General features: G+C 50.2%; 1 protein-coding gene across 1 annotated transcript in view; it reads left to right on the forward strand.

Moving 5' to 3' along the window:
• Positions 1-12879, forward strand: part of Sema5b (semaphorin 5B) — a 120447-nt gene that overhangs the window by 99787 nt on the left and 7781 nt on the right. The window contains exons 5-11 of the mRNA XM_005344892.3: positions 1918-1980; positions 2225-2323; positions 2686-2899; positions 3503-3788; positions 6343-6478; positions 7698-7905; positions 8016-8223. Coding sequence (XP_005344949.1) covers positions 1918-1980; positions 2225-2323; positions 2686-2899; positions 3503-3788; positions 6343-6478; positions 7698-7905; positions 8016-8223 — 1214 coding nt within the window. The remainder of the gene's footprint in view (positions 1-1917; positions 1981-2224; positions 2324-2685; positions 2900-3502; positions 3789-6342; positions 6479-7697; positions 7906-8015; positions 8224-12879) is intronic.

The following is a 12879-nucleotide window of genomic DNA, read 5'->3' on the forward strand; positions in this document are numbered from 1 at the left end:
AAAGCCACTGTAGCATGGAAGGAATGGGTTACTAGGGGTTGTTGATAATGTTTTTAAAATTTGTGCTTTGTTACTTTGATAAAAATAATTTTCAAATAAAAATGACTCCAGAAAGCCCCTTCTGTGCTGTTACTGTTAGAAACATGCATGTTGTTTTTAAGCCGTGTGTTCTAACTTTTGGCTCACGGCATCCGCTTACCGTAACAGGAGGCAGAAGGCTCCTGGGTGCCTGGATCAGGGTCTGCTTTGCATCCTGTTCCGTATTAGCTTTGTGACCTTGATCAGATTGTTCAACCTCACTGGCTTTAGTTTTCTCCCTGTTATACCGGAGGTCAAAGAGACATGCACAAGTCCCTGGCATGTGTCTGTGTGTGATGTTGTTGAGTTCCATACGACCTTAGGGTGGTCCCTTCAATGTGCCCCATGCAGGAACCTCAAGGCTCTGTGCAGTTCATCATCAGTCACCTATTGTCTGTTTCAGTGTTGGGGATTGTTGTCCCTTCCTGCCTCCAGAAATCTCAAGAACTCTTCTCTCTTGTGATGCTCAACTTGATGGGTCTTGAGAGAAACAATACTTAGTCTTTTCCATCCAGATGAGCCCAGACCCTAAAGGTCATCTGCCCTTCTTTAAAGTTAAGGAGAAGCAGGCCTGGAGGGGTAGACGAGGCATGCTTATTGGAGACCAGCTCCTGGGTGCAGGTTCTTGCATGGGTCAGCCTCTCTCTGCTGCAAGCATCCATGCTTCTCTAGAGGTGTCTGTGCCAGTCTGGAAAGCAAGAAACAGCCCCATGGCTCCCTCCTCGTCCCCTGCTTCCCATTGTCTAGCAAAGAAGCTTCGTGTAGAATTAGAGCAGAGTGTATGCGGGAGGGGCGGGGAGAGTGCAATCTGCTTACTCAGGCCTTCTAGGACAGGTTGTGTGGTTCATGTTTATACATCAGTGCTGTTGACAGTTTCCTGAGTGGGAGGTATCATCCTTCCCTTCAGTGCTCCTCAACGATGGGGAGGGAATAAACGGGAGCGGGGGATCCTGGCTGGAGACAGCCCTCTCTTAATGCCCTAAGCATGAGAAAGCTGTGTCTCCAGTCCCTTAGCCCATGGCAGCATGAATGATGCCACAAGGGAGTCAAAAAGGAAGGTAGACAAAAGCTTGGGTTTGTTCCCAGCACTCTATAAAGTGGGGATCAGAAGTGACCCCAGAAGTCAGTGTCTGGAGAATCCGAGGTCCAAGGTTCTCCTCAGATGGTGTCTCAAATCAAAACAAAACAAAACAAAACAAAAAAAAAAATAGAAGAAGGGAATGAGAGACTTCATGACAGGAGCAGGTGAGGCCAGAAGAAGTCTTCATCCCTGGAGACAGTGGGGTAAAGGGCACAAACACGCATAGCCTGTGAAGACTCCTACCCATGGCCTACCACGCACCTTAAATTGCCCCAAGAACCTCAGTGTCTGCAGAGACGGAGGGAGAAAAGCAATGTGTTGCAAGCTGTCAGTGAAAAAGCACAACTCCTATTTCTAAGATTTTCGAAGCCTGACCTTTGGAAAGAGACCCAGGGTAGCCTCCTATTCCTTCGAGGAACATTTCCTTCAAGGCACATTTCCTGTCAAGACCTGGGTGGCACTAAAAACCCTTCTTGGCCGCTTGCAGCTTCATAGGTGATATGGGGAGAAGTCTCAGGAAGCTGTGTGAGGCTTTCAACCTGAAGTTGAAAGCAGGTCTCTTAGGTGTCCCCACCCCAATCAAGCGGAGAAGGTGTTAGGCTGAGGGATTACTCTCTAGGTAAAGACCTCTGGGTGATGGTCTCTCACAGCCCCCAAGTACCTCAGGTACTATGAGAAAAAGCCCTAACCGTTGGGCTACCCAGACCTTGTCATCTGCCCTAATGAACACCAAGACGATGTCCCCATTCCTCCCACAGGCTACAGAGTGGGCCTCCAGTGAGGACACACGCCGCTCCTGTCAGAGCAAAGGGAAGACTGAGGTACATGCCCGAGGCAACATGGGTTCTTCTGGAAGCTTCCGGTCAGATGTTGGGGGTCCCTGTGAAACCTGACTGGGATGAGGGTGAAGGAGTTGGTGGATTCCCACGGACACAAGCTGGACCTCAGAGCAGCTGGGTCCAGGGCAGGGTCTTGTAGGGCATCTGTGATGCAGGGGTATGAAGTAAACATTCCCAGCCATACATGCAGAGCTGTGGTCCTCTATCTTTCCCTTTCCCACCTCAGGAGGAGTGTCAGAACTATGTGCGAGTCCTGATTGTTTCCGGCCGGAAGGTGTTCCTGTGCGGCACCAATGCCTTTTCCCCAGTGTGCTCCAGCAGACAGGTGGGCCGTTGGGAGGGGCAGGCAGTCTTCGGGTGGGGACTGACAAATGTAGTGGGCAGAGAATTATGTCCATGAAATAATAGGACAAATGTAAAATTCATTCTTAATCTGAAATTCAAATTGAACCTCTCTTCAATATTTTCTTTATCATTGAAACATCCGTCTGGTGTCCAGCGGACACTCTTGAAGGACCTCAGCTTTTGTAATGGCTATGGGTACACAGATTGGAAGTGATGAGGATACTTGAGATGTGGGGTGGGGGGGGCACAGGAGCCAAGGGTCCCAGAGGAGACGATTCTAAGATGGAAACAAAGATGGTCTCAGGACCCCATGGGAAAGCTCTCTTCTCCCACCATCTCCAGGTGGAGAACCTCAGCCGGACTATCGAGAAAATCAATGGTGTGGCCCGCTGCCCCTACGATCCACGACACAACTCTACAGCCGTCATCTCCTCCCAGGGGGAGCTCTATGCTGCCACCGTCATCGACTTCTCAGGTCGGGACCCAGCCATCTACCGCAGCCTGGGCAGTGGGCCACCGCTTCGTACTGCCCAGTATAACTCCAAATGGCTCAATGGTAAGGTGGCCCAGACCTGGATAGGGCTGTCCTGCCTTTGAATCCCCATTGGCCTTTCCTGTCTCAGTTGTTTCATCAATAAAGTGGATGGGGCAGGGAAGATATTCCCCAAAGACTAAGACACACTGGAGCTGAGCCCCAGATATCCCATGGACCCAGGACAGACAAAGGACAGGCTGTTGGGGGAGAAAGTTAGAAACTGAATAGAATAGTGCTTAATGGAAGGAAGAAATCAGGAAGGAAAGAGGAGAACAGGGTGAACTTCCTCTTCCTTGAGGTTGAGTACATTTCTTTACTAACTAGCTGTATGGCCTTGAGCAAGAGCCAAGCCGCTCTCTACTGTGATGCTCTCATCTGTAGGGGGGCGGTAGCCCTAGGTCTCGCCTTGTAAACTGTAGTGAGGTTTAAATGCGGGAACCAATAAAGTTCTTATGATGGCGTATTTTATCCAGTGATAAAATGCTATTAACAACGGCATTATTAACAAATACGAGCTCTTCTTTAGAGCCCCTGGGTCAGCAAGGAGGGATTGAAGATGCCTATCCAAGGACACTGAAGCAGTTGAGTCCTTCCTACTCTGCCTTCTTCTTTCCATCCCCACAGAGCCAAATTTTGTGGCCTCGTTTGACATTGGGCTGTTTGCCTATTTCTTCCTGCGGGAGAATGCCGTGGAACATGATTGTGGGCGTACTGTGTACTCTCGGGTGGCTCGAGTGTGCAAGAATGATGTGGGGGGCCGTTTCCTGCTGGAGGACACATGGACCACATTCATGAAGGCCCGGCTCAACTGCTCCCGCCCAGGAGAGGTCCCCTTCTATTATAACGAGCTGCAGAGTGCCTTCCACCTGCCCGAGCAGGACCTCATCTATGGCGTCTTCACCACCAATGTGTGAGTGTCCCGGTCTCTGCTGCCAACCTTGCCCGGCATGCCTGGTGGGCTCAGCAGACTCTTTCTCAGTGTCTGGTGTCTTCATCCATAAAGCAGAGAACTCCTTGCTCCTGCAGCTGGTCGTTTGTGGCTTGCCACTTCTGCAGTGGTAAGCACCGGCTCTGAGTTGCAGGGAAGGGGAGGCCCAGGCCAGATATGCAGAAAGGGAGGGGAGCTGCATGATGGTTCATAGAGGGCGAGCATGCTGGTGAGGATAGAGGCGACGCCTGCATGGGATGAATGGGTGGCAGCCCCAGGAATGGATTCTCTATGTTCCCTTCTAAGAATCCTGCCGCCGCCTCCCTCCTGGCTACACCAGAGTGTGTAGGCTGGCATTTGGCACCCCTGTTGTTCCCAGGGATGCCCAGACTCTCCTCTACTGCCCCTTCATGTGGAGGCTAACAAATCGAGTGACCTTCAGGTTTAAGAGTGATGAACGGGCACCATTGAGACCGAGGAAGGCCTTTGCAGTGGGAAACACTGTGCAGGGTGTTTTGTAAGAACATCAGGAGCTTTGTGAGCCATGGAGTGATTCCAGGTAGCAGGCATTGGGTACCCCAAGTTGTCTACAGAAAGGGTAGTCTGGGGACAGGCAAGGATGTGGGTAAGACTAGCAAGCAGCAGCAGAGAGGCCATCCTGGCCAGGGGATGGATATTCAGTACAGCTCACACAAGCCGTGAGCTGAAAGCCTGCTGACCATGGCTAAGTGTGGCTAACTCTTGATGTGTGTTTGGGCGGGGGCGGGGGGGGGTAGGTAACATGAGCAGAGGGCAAAGAGAGCTGGAGAGACATCAAGGAAACATGACAATATCAGTGTAGACTATAACAGTTTATTGTGTAACCTCTCCATGACAGAGGCTTGTCCTGCGGTGGGGGTAGATAGCAGTGAACAAAAGCAGTCATGGCAATGCCATTAAAGGGGTGACATTCTAGAGTGGGCAAGGCTATTTCGAGCAACCCATTTTAGCCATGGGAATTCCTACAAAGGGAGAAAGCAGGGTACAGAGTGGAGATCACAGGAGGCTTCCTATGGGAAGGGAAGTTTCTGGAACTAAGCATTCCAACACCTATGCAATAAACTGTGCAAAACTTTGGGTGGAAGGAAAAAAAAAGGTTCATGCCCTGAGAAGAAACTGGTGTGACGGGGTGCTGAAGGGAGATGGGAGAGAAGCTAAAGAGTCAGGGCTGTCCCGAGGACCTCGTGGACGGCTCTCAGGATTTTGATCTTTACCCTGTGGACAAGGAGACATTACTGGGGGATTTGAAACAGGCCAGTGAGCAGATGGGCGTAAATTTGAAGACTTTCATGCTGACTGCTTTGTGTAGAACGGATTACACAAAGACCTTCTGTGGGAAGACCAGCAGAAGGACAGGTCAGGACCCAGAGACATGGAGTGTGGTTCTGGAACCAGGCAGAGGGAGAGGATAGTGAACACATCTGGGAAAGAAACCAAGGCAGAGACTAGAGCTGGACAGGTGGGTGTGACAGTGTCATCTCTGTGAGCGGTTCACGTCACATTCATAGAGACGTATGATTCTGGGCCCAGAAGGATTGTAGAGATTGTCTAGCTCTGAGAAGTTGCAGGTTGCAGCGTGAACCAGTGGTTTGCTGCCCATCTATTTAATACATATGTGTAAATGACAGGATAGATTGGAATCAAATATCAAAGTGTAACATACTTAGCTTGGATAGTATTGTTTCGTGAGGCTTCCAAATAGATCTAATATGAAATGTATCTCTTAATGTGGGCCATTGACTGTGTTCCACCCCTCACTGAATAAGGGAAGGGGGTGAAGAAGTGGCAGAGAGGGACGCCCCAATGTAGCGTGAATTCAAATCAGTCTTAATAATAAAAACTTGGAGTCAGATATTGGGGTAAATGCTGAAAGATCAGAGAAGTAAAGGAGCCAGGTAAAAGGCATTTTACCTTTACTGAATCCTCAGATCGAAGGGGGCAAGAGCCTGTCTCCATGTATCCTCAGACTGAATGCCGTAAGCTTCTGTATCCTCCTGCCTTATATCCCTCTGTCTGCCCAGCCATATCCCTTCCTGTCCCCAAGTCCCAAGTGCTGGGATTAAAGGTGTGAGTCACCACCGCCTGGCTCTGTTTCTCTTTTAGACTGGATCAATCTTGTGTAGCCCACAGTGGCCTTGAATTCACAGAGTTCTGTCTCCCTCTGTCTCCCAAGTGCTGGGATTAAAGGTGTGAGCCACCATTGCCTGACCGCTCTACACTCTGATCTTCAGGCAAGCTTTATTTGTTACAGTACAAGCAAAATCTCCCCACACCCCGGTGTTTCTTGCCAATGGGATCTCCCTGCTGTAGGCTGGGAGAGTGTGAGGATTACATACCCTTCACTGTGCAGAAGACACCAGGCTCATCCTAGCCACTTCCTGACCTAGGGGAATGAGGAATGGTTGTGGTTTGAGGGGCCTCAGAAGAGGATGCTTGATCCACACGGAGGGCGGAATCTCAAAGGGAGGACCACATTCCACCACCTCTTTCTTTTTAGAAACAGCATCGCTGCTTCTGCCGTCTGCGCCTTCAACCTCAGTGCCATCTCCCGGGCTTTCAATGGCCCGTTTCGTTACCAGGAGAACCCCAGGGCTGCCTGGCTCCCTATCGCCAACCCCATTCCCAATTTCCAGGTACAGTTTTTTTTTTCTTTTCCTCTTACTAGCCACAAACCCACGCTCAGCATAGGCTAACATCAGCCCGGTCCTATGGCTGTAGGCTTGTCTTAGGGGCCTGTGATGGGTCGCCAAGAGGGTATAATCCCCCAGGCTGCTATTAAGGAGATAAGAAGAGGCAGAGCTAGGGAACCTACCCACATGCCCAGAGAGACTGGGACTTCAACTCTACACAGCATAGGAGAGACCAGGAGGGCACCGATAAATTGTGGCTAGGCTTTGGGAGTTTTATCTGGAGAGTATTCACAGTGTGTGTAGTGTGGTATGTTCTAATGCCTGTGGAATCTCTGAATACAGCCAGCGGTTAGGGCTATTGTGGTTGATACATGCATCCCCTATCCTGTGATGGGAAAGCATAAGGGGATTGATGGCAGACTTCTTTATTTTTCTATTTTATTTTATTTTTGAGGAAAATAATTAATAAAAAATATTTATTTTATTTTTTATTTTATTATTTCACTGTGTTGTCCTGGCTGGCCTGGAACTCACTCTGTAGCCAAAAACTCAGCGTCCTCTTGCCACTACCTTCCATATGCTAGGACTGAAGATGCGGGCCACCATGCCCAGCCTAGATGACCGACTTTCATGTCCTTCCAGTTGCCTACTCCAGGGGCCTCGGGAGAGGCTTCGGCTTTCCAGTTCAGCAATTCTGAGCAGATCCAGCCCAGTGATGTTGGGCAGGTCACCCAAGTCCCTTGAGCCCTTATTCCTTTGCTGGGAGCAGGGCCAGGACTATACTAGGTCATCCCTCCTGGGTCTGTGCAAGGTTGTGATGCACCGTAAAAAATGGTTACCATCCGGCTTTAAACTAGGAAACACGAACTTGGAGCTGGTTGGGATATAGGAGAAATAGCTTGGCACGCAGCGGGAGTGGGTGCCTATGAAGCAGCTTAAAATTACAAGACATCGTTCACATTCAAATGATTTATCTGGACAGACCCCTTCGCCCTCCTATCCTCTTCCCAATCCTGGCAGTTCTCTTCTCCTCCATCTTCTCAGCCTCATTTTAAAGAAAACTCATCCTTCCCTGAAAAGGATTCAAAGGTCTACAGAGAATGCTAGGGAGCAGGGGTGTTGGAGAATTAGTGTCTACCCAAGGTCTCCGTGGGTGGGAAGGAGGCCATGGCAGTCCCTGCGTGTGAGGACTGGGCTCCAGTGACTGGGTTCCTTGTGGCAGTGTGGCACCCTGCCTGAGACTGGCCCCAACGAGAACCTCACCGAACGCAGCCTGCAGGATGCGCAGCGGCTCTTCCTGATGAGCGAAGCCGTGCAGCCGGTGACACCAGAGCCCTGTGTCACCCAAGACAGCGTCCGCTTCTCACATCTCGTGGTGGACCTTGTGCAAGCTAAGGACACACTCTACCACGTACTCTACATAGGCACGGGTGAGCTGACTCGGGCCCATTTGCTCTGCAGATGGGGGAGTGGTTGTTGCTGGGTGGGGAATCAGCAGTGAGCTGCCACCACTTCAAGGCCACTTTCCTCTGACCCCCAGAGTCAGGCACCATCCTGAAAGCGCTGTCCACCGCCAGCCGCAACCTGAGGGGGTGCTACCTGGAGGAGCTGCACGTGCTGCCCCCTGGGCACCTTGAACCTCTTCGGAGCCTGCGCATCCTGCACAGTGCACGTGCACTCTTCGTGGGATTGAGCGACCAGGTGTTGCGGGTCCCATTGGAGAGGTGCTTGACCTACCGTAGTCGGGGGTAAGCCAAGGCAAGAGGACGAGAGAAGGGCTCCGGGTGGTTGTGGTGGTTGGTATCCTGCCAATCACTCCTCGGAGGTGGTGCTTAAGGGATGTGTCTTTGGAGTGAGCCACTTGCCCTTGTATCCCCGCATCCCCGTGGGTCTCCAGTTGGGTGGTGCCTTTGGACAAGTCACTTAACCTCTCCAAACATTGGGTTCCTGCTCCTGAAACATCTCGGAAGGATTTTGTTGGTGTTAGTCAGCCGTATCACTGCCTAAGAACCATGCACTCAGTGTATTGTGGTGGCTGTTATTTTTGTGGGCAACCCCATAGTTCTGGCCTGCCAGCCATCTCTAGGTCGCTTGATTTGCTCTGGGGCCCTTTAGTTCAGAAAGAAAGATCTTTGCCTTTGAAACCGCAGCACTTCTTGCCCAGGTGTGGGGCAGTGGGGAGATGATGCCTGGATCAGAACAAGTCTTCAGCTTTCTTGAAGGTAGACAAACCAGATGGGCCAGCCGTGTAGAAGAACTGCAATGTCCCATTGCTTTCGGTCACATTAGCTTTAAGTGGCGTCACAAATTTGGCAGCAGTGGCACCTGTATTTAAGAAGAGAAGCCAAGGCCAAATGGAAGTGTGTCCCAGACTCCCAGCCCTTGAAGCCACCCTGGCTGCCTCCCTTCCTCTGTATGGTCATCAAATAGCCACGTGGACTTCATGGCCTTTGCAACAGAGTCTCCTGGCTATGCCATCTGTCCTTGGGATTTGGGAGACAAATGGGATCTCTCGGAGAGCGCTAGGAGCTTGGACAGAGGCCTGCAGACTGGGGAGGAGGAGGGACGAATGGCTGTAGGAGGCTGCTGGGGATAGGCAGTCGCTGGAGCTCCTCTCGGCCCCACACGTGGTTCCATCAAAGAAACACACATTTAAAAAGCCCTGCTGGGCACAGGGCGCCTTGCTAAGATGTTGGTGTGAAGGAAGGCTTGTGTGACAGGGCCTCCATAACTGGTGAGGGAGATAAACCCTGGCCTGGATCTACCGCATGGGGAGAGGCAGAGGGTGTCTTGGGAAGGGTGCAGATGGTAGAACTAGACATAAGGGGCACCCTACCTCGGCTCCACTTTCCATGAGCTGCGTGAGTTCTCTCGCCAGGAAGATGAGGGATTTGATGGCACAGTGATGTTTTATTTTGGCAGAACTGTAAAGATCAGGCCTGGTACTCATGAAGGGCCTAGGCTAGTGAGACACAAAGGATAGGCAGTATCTTCATTCCTTTTTATTTTCTGCAGTGACTTTTAGGAGGCTCCAACCTCCTGGGCACTCTGGCCTCTGAATCTGTGACACCAAATCTACCACACAGCTCTGTTTAGCAAGAAAGCTGTGGCCACCTGCGGATAGCATTTCCCTCGTGTTCTCCTTAAATACTGTGTTGCCATGAAACTTTTAACACATGCCTAATTCTCCAAGAGGTTATAAATCCTTGAGGGAAAACCCAATAGCCCAGTATTTTTTAGTTCTTCTCTAGTCGACAGGGTGACCTTCCTCCCAGGGCTGGTGCTTCAGTCAACTGATTATTCGGCTTGAGAAAAGGCTGGTGCAGGGGAGGCATAGGGAATGGGCCTGGAGAGTGGGTCGAGGCCAGCTGAGGACACCAGAGGAATCGTGGTGGTGGTACAATGGGATAGAGTGTCAGAGAGCCGAGAGAGGTGATCTGTAGGACAGGTCTGACTGTGACCGGTAACCTTGTCACGAGGACATCTGTGATGGGTTAGTGTGGCTAAGCCAGGTCTCCACAGTGGGAGGAGAGGGTGGTGAAGGGCGGGAAAACTTCCCCACTCACAGGAGCTGGCAGAGGAGGCCAGGAGCTTGTGTAGTGTCCCAACACCCTGCCATTCTGCAGTAAGGTGGCAGGAGCTCTGCTCAGAGTCTTGTTTCCTGAGTTTGGCTTACAAGCTGCTGAAGTGTACCATGAAAATCCTATCATAAAGCTACAGGTGTGGGCCTCCACACATATGCCATGGCAAGAGCATGCCTGCCAACTACATAAAATAATAAAAATGTGATTAAAAAAACAGTTTCTAAAACCTAGAAACTGTAGAATCCTATTATTGCAAAGCTAATCAAATGAGACCAGCAAGTATGTGCAGCCAACAAGCTGTGCACTCTATATGTCGGAGCCAAGTGCCCATCACAGCACACCAGAATTGGTGCTATCACGGGGAGGGGCTTCATTATGTTAAAGGCATTTCGCGTTTATCCCTGTTCCTTTCAAAGTTGGCAGGAAGATGGGTAAGCAGAGGCAATACCCTGCCTCCTCCTCTGCCCAGTATCCAGAAGCCTGCCTCTACCCGGCCTCCTCCTCTACCCAGCATCCAGGAGCTTGCCTCTACCCGGCCTCCTCCTCTACCCAGCATCCAGGAGCTTGCCTCTACCCGGCCTCCTCCTCTACCCAGCACCCAGGAGCCTGCCTCCACCCCTTCAGTCAGAGCATTCTCAGTTCACAGCATATAACCAATACTCTGGCTTGGCCAGAGAGTAGCTAAGATGCTCAATCCATAAGTTAGCCCTTTCCTCCTTCCTGTAGCTCTTTCACCTCAACCCTAGCTCACTCACAGATATCCTCTGCCTGGGGTTCAGAGTTAGGCCCCAGGCTCAAGGGCTCAATGGCGTCTCTTCTCAACCAGGTCCTTGTTCTGGGCAATCTTAAGTAATTGTTACTTTCTTAAAAACTCCACGATGCTCTTTCTACCCTGGACAGCTCCCTCCACCACTATGGCTTCCGGGAGCTACCATTCTTGGGCTTACAATGCCCACCATCCATCTCTGTCCTACTTGTGAGCCAGCGGAATAAACCTGTCCCCTTTTGTAATGGCAGCTTGAGACACTGCAGTAAAAAAGACACAGTGATATATTGTGGACCTGATGGCTCTTTTCATGGAAGAACTCTAAATCCCCACCACTTTCCACAGTGACAGGCACTTCCATGCTCTTTAGCATGAAGCTTTCATTTTCCAAAGAACATCCCTTGTTCTGTCAGTTTTGAAGTGCCCTTTAGCCCAGAGGCAGTGAGCATGGCCTTGCCTGAGCCATGGGAGTAGCGATCCCTTTTAGTTACCAGCAGCAGCAGCAGCAGGAGGCACTGGCCCTGGAGTCTCAAAGGCCTCTCAGACCAATGGGACAGCTCTCTATAGAGAATCTGACCTTTTCATTTTCCTCAGGACCATAACTAGAAAGGTACAGAAAGTGAGTGGAGTTGGGATGAGAAAAGTGGGGCGAATTCCCACTCTGTCTTTCTGTCCTGTCCCCCTGTTCTGTCAGAATCCGGGGAAATAAGATCCCACTTGACTTGGGACCTTGGCAAACATGACCCTGGAGCAGAAGTTTTCAACTGTAACTGAATTCACTGGGGCTTAAACATTCTCATGCCTGGACTCCTGGTTCCAGAGGCCCGGATACAGGGAGGCATTTTGTTCTGTTTCTTAAGTATTTCAAAAGATGCCCATGCAATTAAGATCTGCACCCAAGACTGGAAATGACTGCTTAGATCCAGTAAGGCTCTGGAGGAAGAAGTAAGATGAGGCACACTGGGTTCCTTCAGAATCTTCTGCTTTAGTCTTATAAATGCCGGTTCAAATGTTCCATCCTTAGCCATTCTCTCTGCTAGCAGACATTTGCTTTTATTGGGTAAGAATCTTACTTTGGGGTGGTTTTGTCAACAAAGCACTTGCCTTGCAAACATGAGGACCCAAGTTCAACCCCCAACACCCATGAAAGTGCCTGATGCGGTGACTCCCACTTGTAATTTCATCACTGAGGTGGAGATGGGAGGATCTCAGGGCTTGGTGGACAACGATTTAGCTTAATTAATGAGCTCCACATCCCGTGAGAGACCCTGTCACAGAGGAAGTAGATGAATGACACCCAAGGTTGTCATCCAGCCTCCACATGCAAGTGTGCACATGTGGATGCACATCTGTGCGAGTGTGCACACCACACACACAGGATCTTAATTGCTTTCTATAACCAGTTATGGGCTCTATTGAATTCTGACTGGTTGAATTGGTTTCCTGTGGTCCATATCTGAGTCAGCAAGCAGGGTCTTAAAGCCATAGGTGCCAGTATTCCTTGTGTACTTGGATTGTTTTGAACCTCACAACGTCCAGTTCGGTAAATTCTGATGGTGAAAATCAAACTGTTGGTCTCAGAAGCAAAATATGGGCGTGCTTATGCTATAAAATGTATTGTGTTGTCTTTGAGTGAGTAAAGAGGAGACAGATTCACTAGCCACAGACAAGGGAGTGCTCTGTATTCCCAGGTAGGCCACAGTGTGCTCAGTGTGGTCCAATCAGGGCCTCATCCACAGATGCTCAAAGCAGCACCTGGATTATACATGATCACGGGCCATCGTGGAACAGGGGCTAACACTATTATTATAAAGCTGCAGGTGGGGGCCCTTCACACACATGCCATGGCAAGAGCAAACGACAACAGGTAGATCTAAAAAGTAGAAACTACAAAATTATATTATTACCAATAATAAATGAGACAAGCAAGCCTGCACAGCCAACAAACTGTGCACTCTATATGTCAAGGAGGCAAATACCAATCATAGATTATCAGAATTGCTGTCAGGGTGGGAAAGGCTTCTTCAGTTCTTGTTCTTGTTCTTCTTGTTCTT

This window comes from Microtus ochrogaster, chromosome 2, assembly GCF_000317375.1.
Source record: "Microtus ochrogaster isolate Prairie Vole_2 chromosome 2, MicOch1.0, whole genome shotgun sequence".
NCBI classification, from domain to species: domain Eukaryota; kingdom Metazoa; phylum Chordata; class Mammalia; order Rodentia; family Cricetidae; genus Microtus; species Microtus ochrogaster.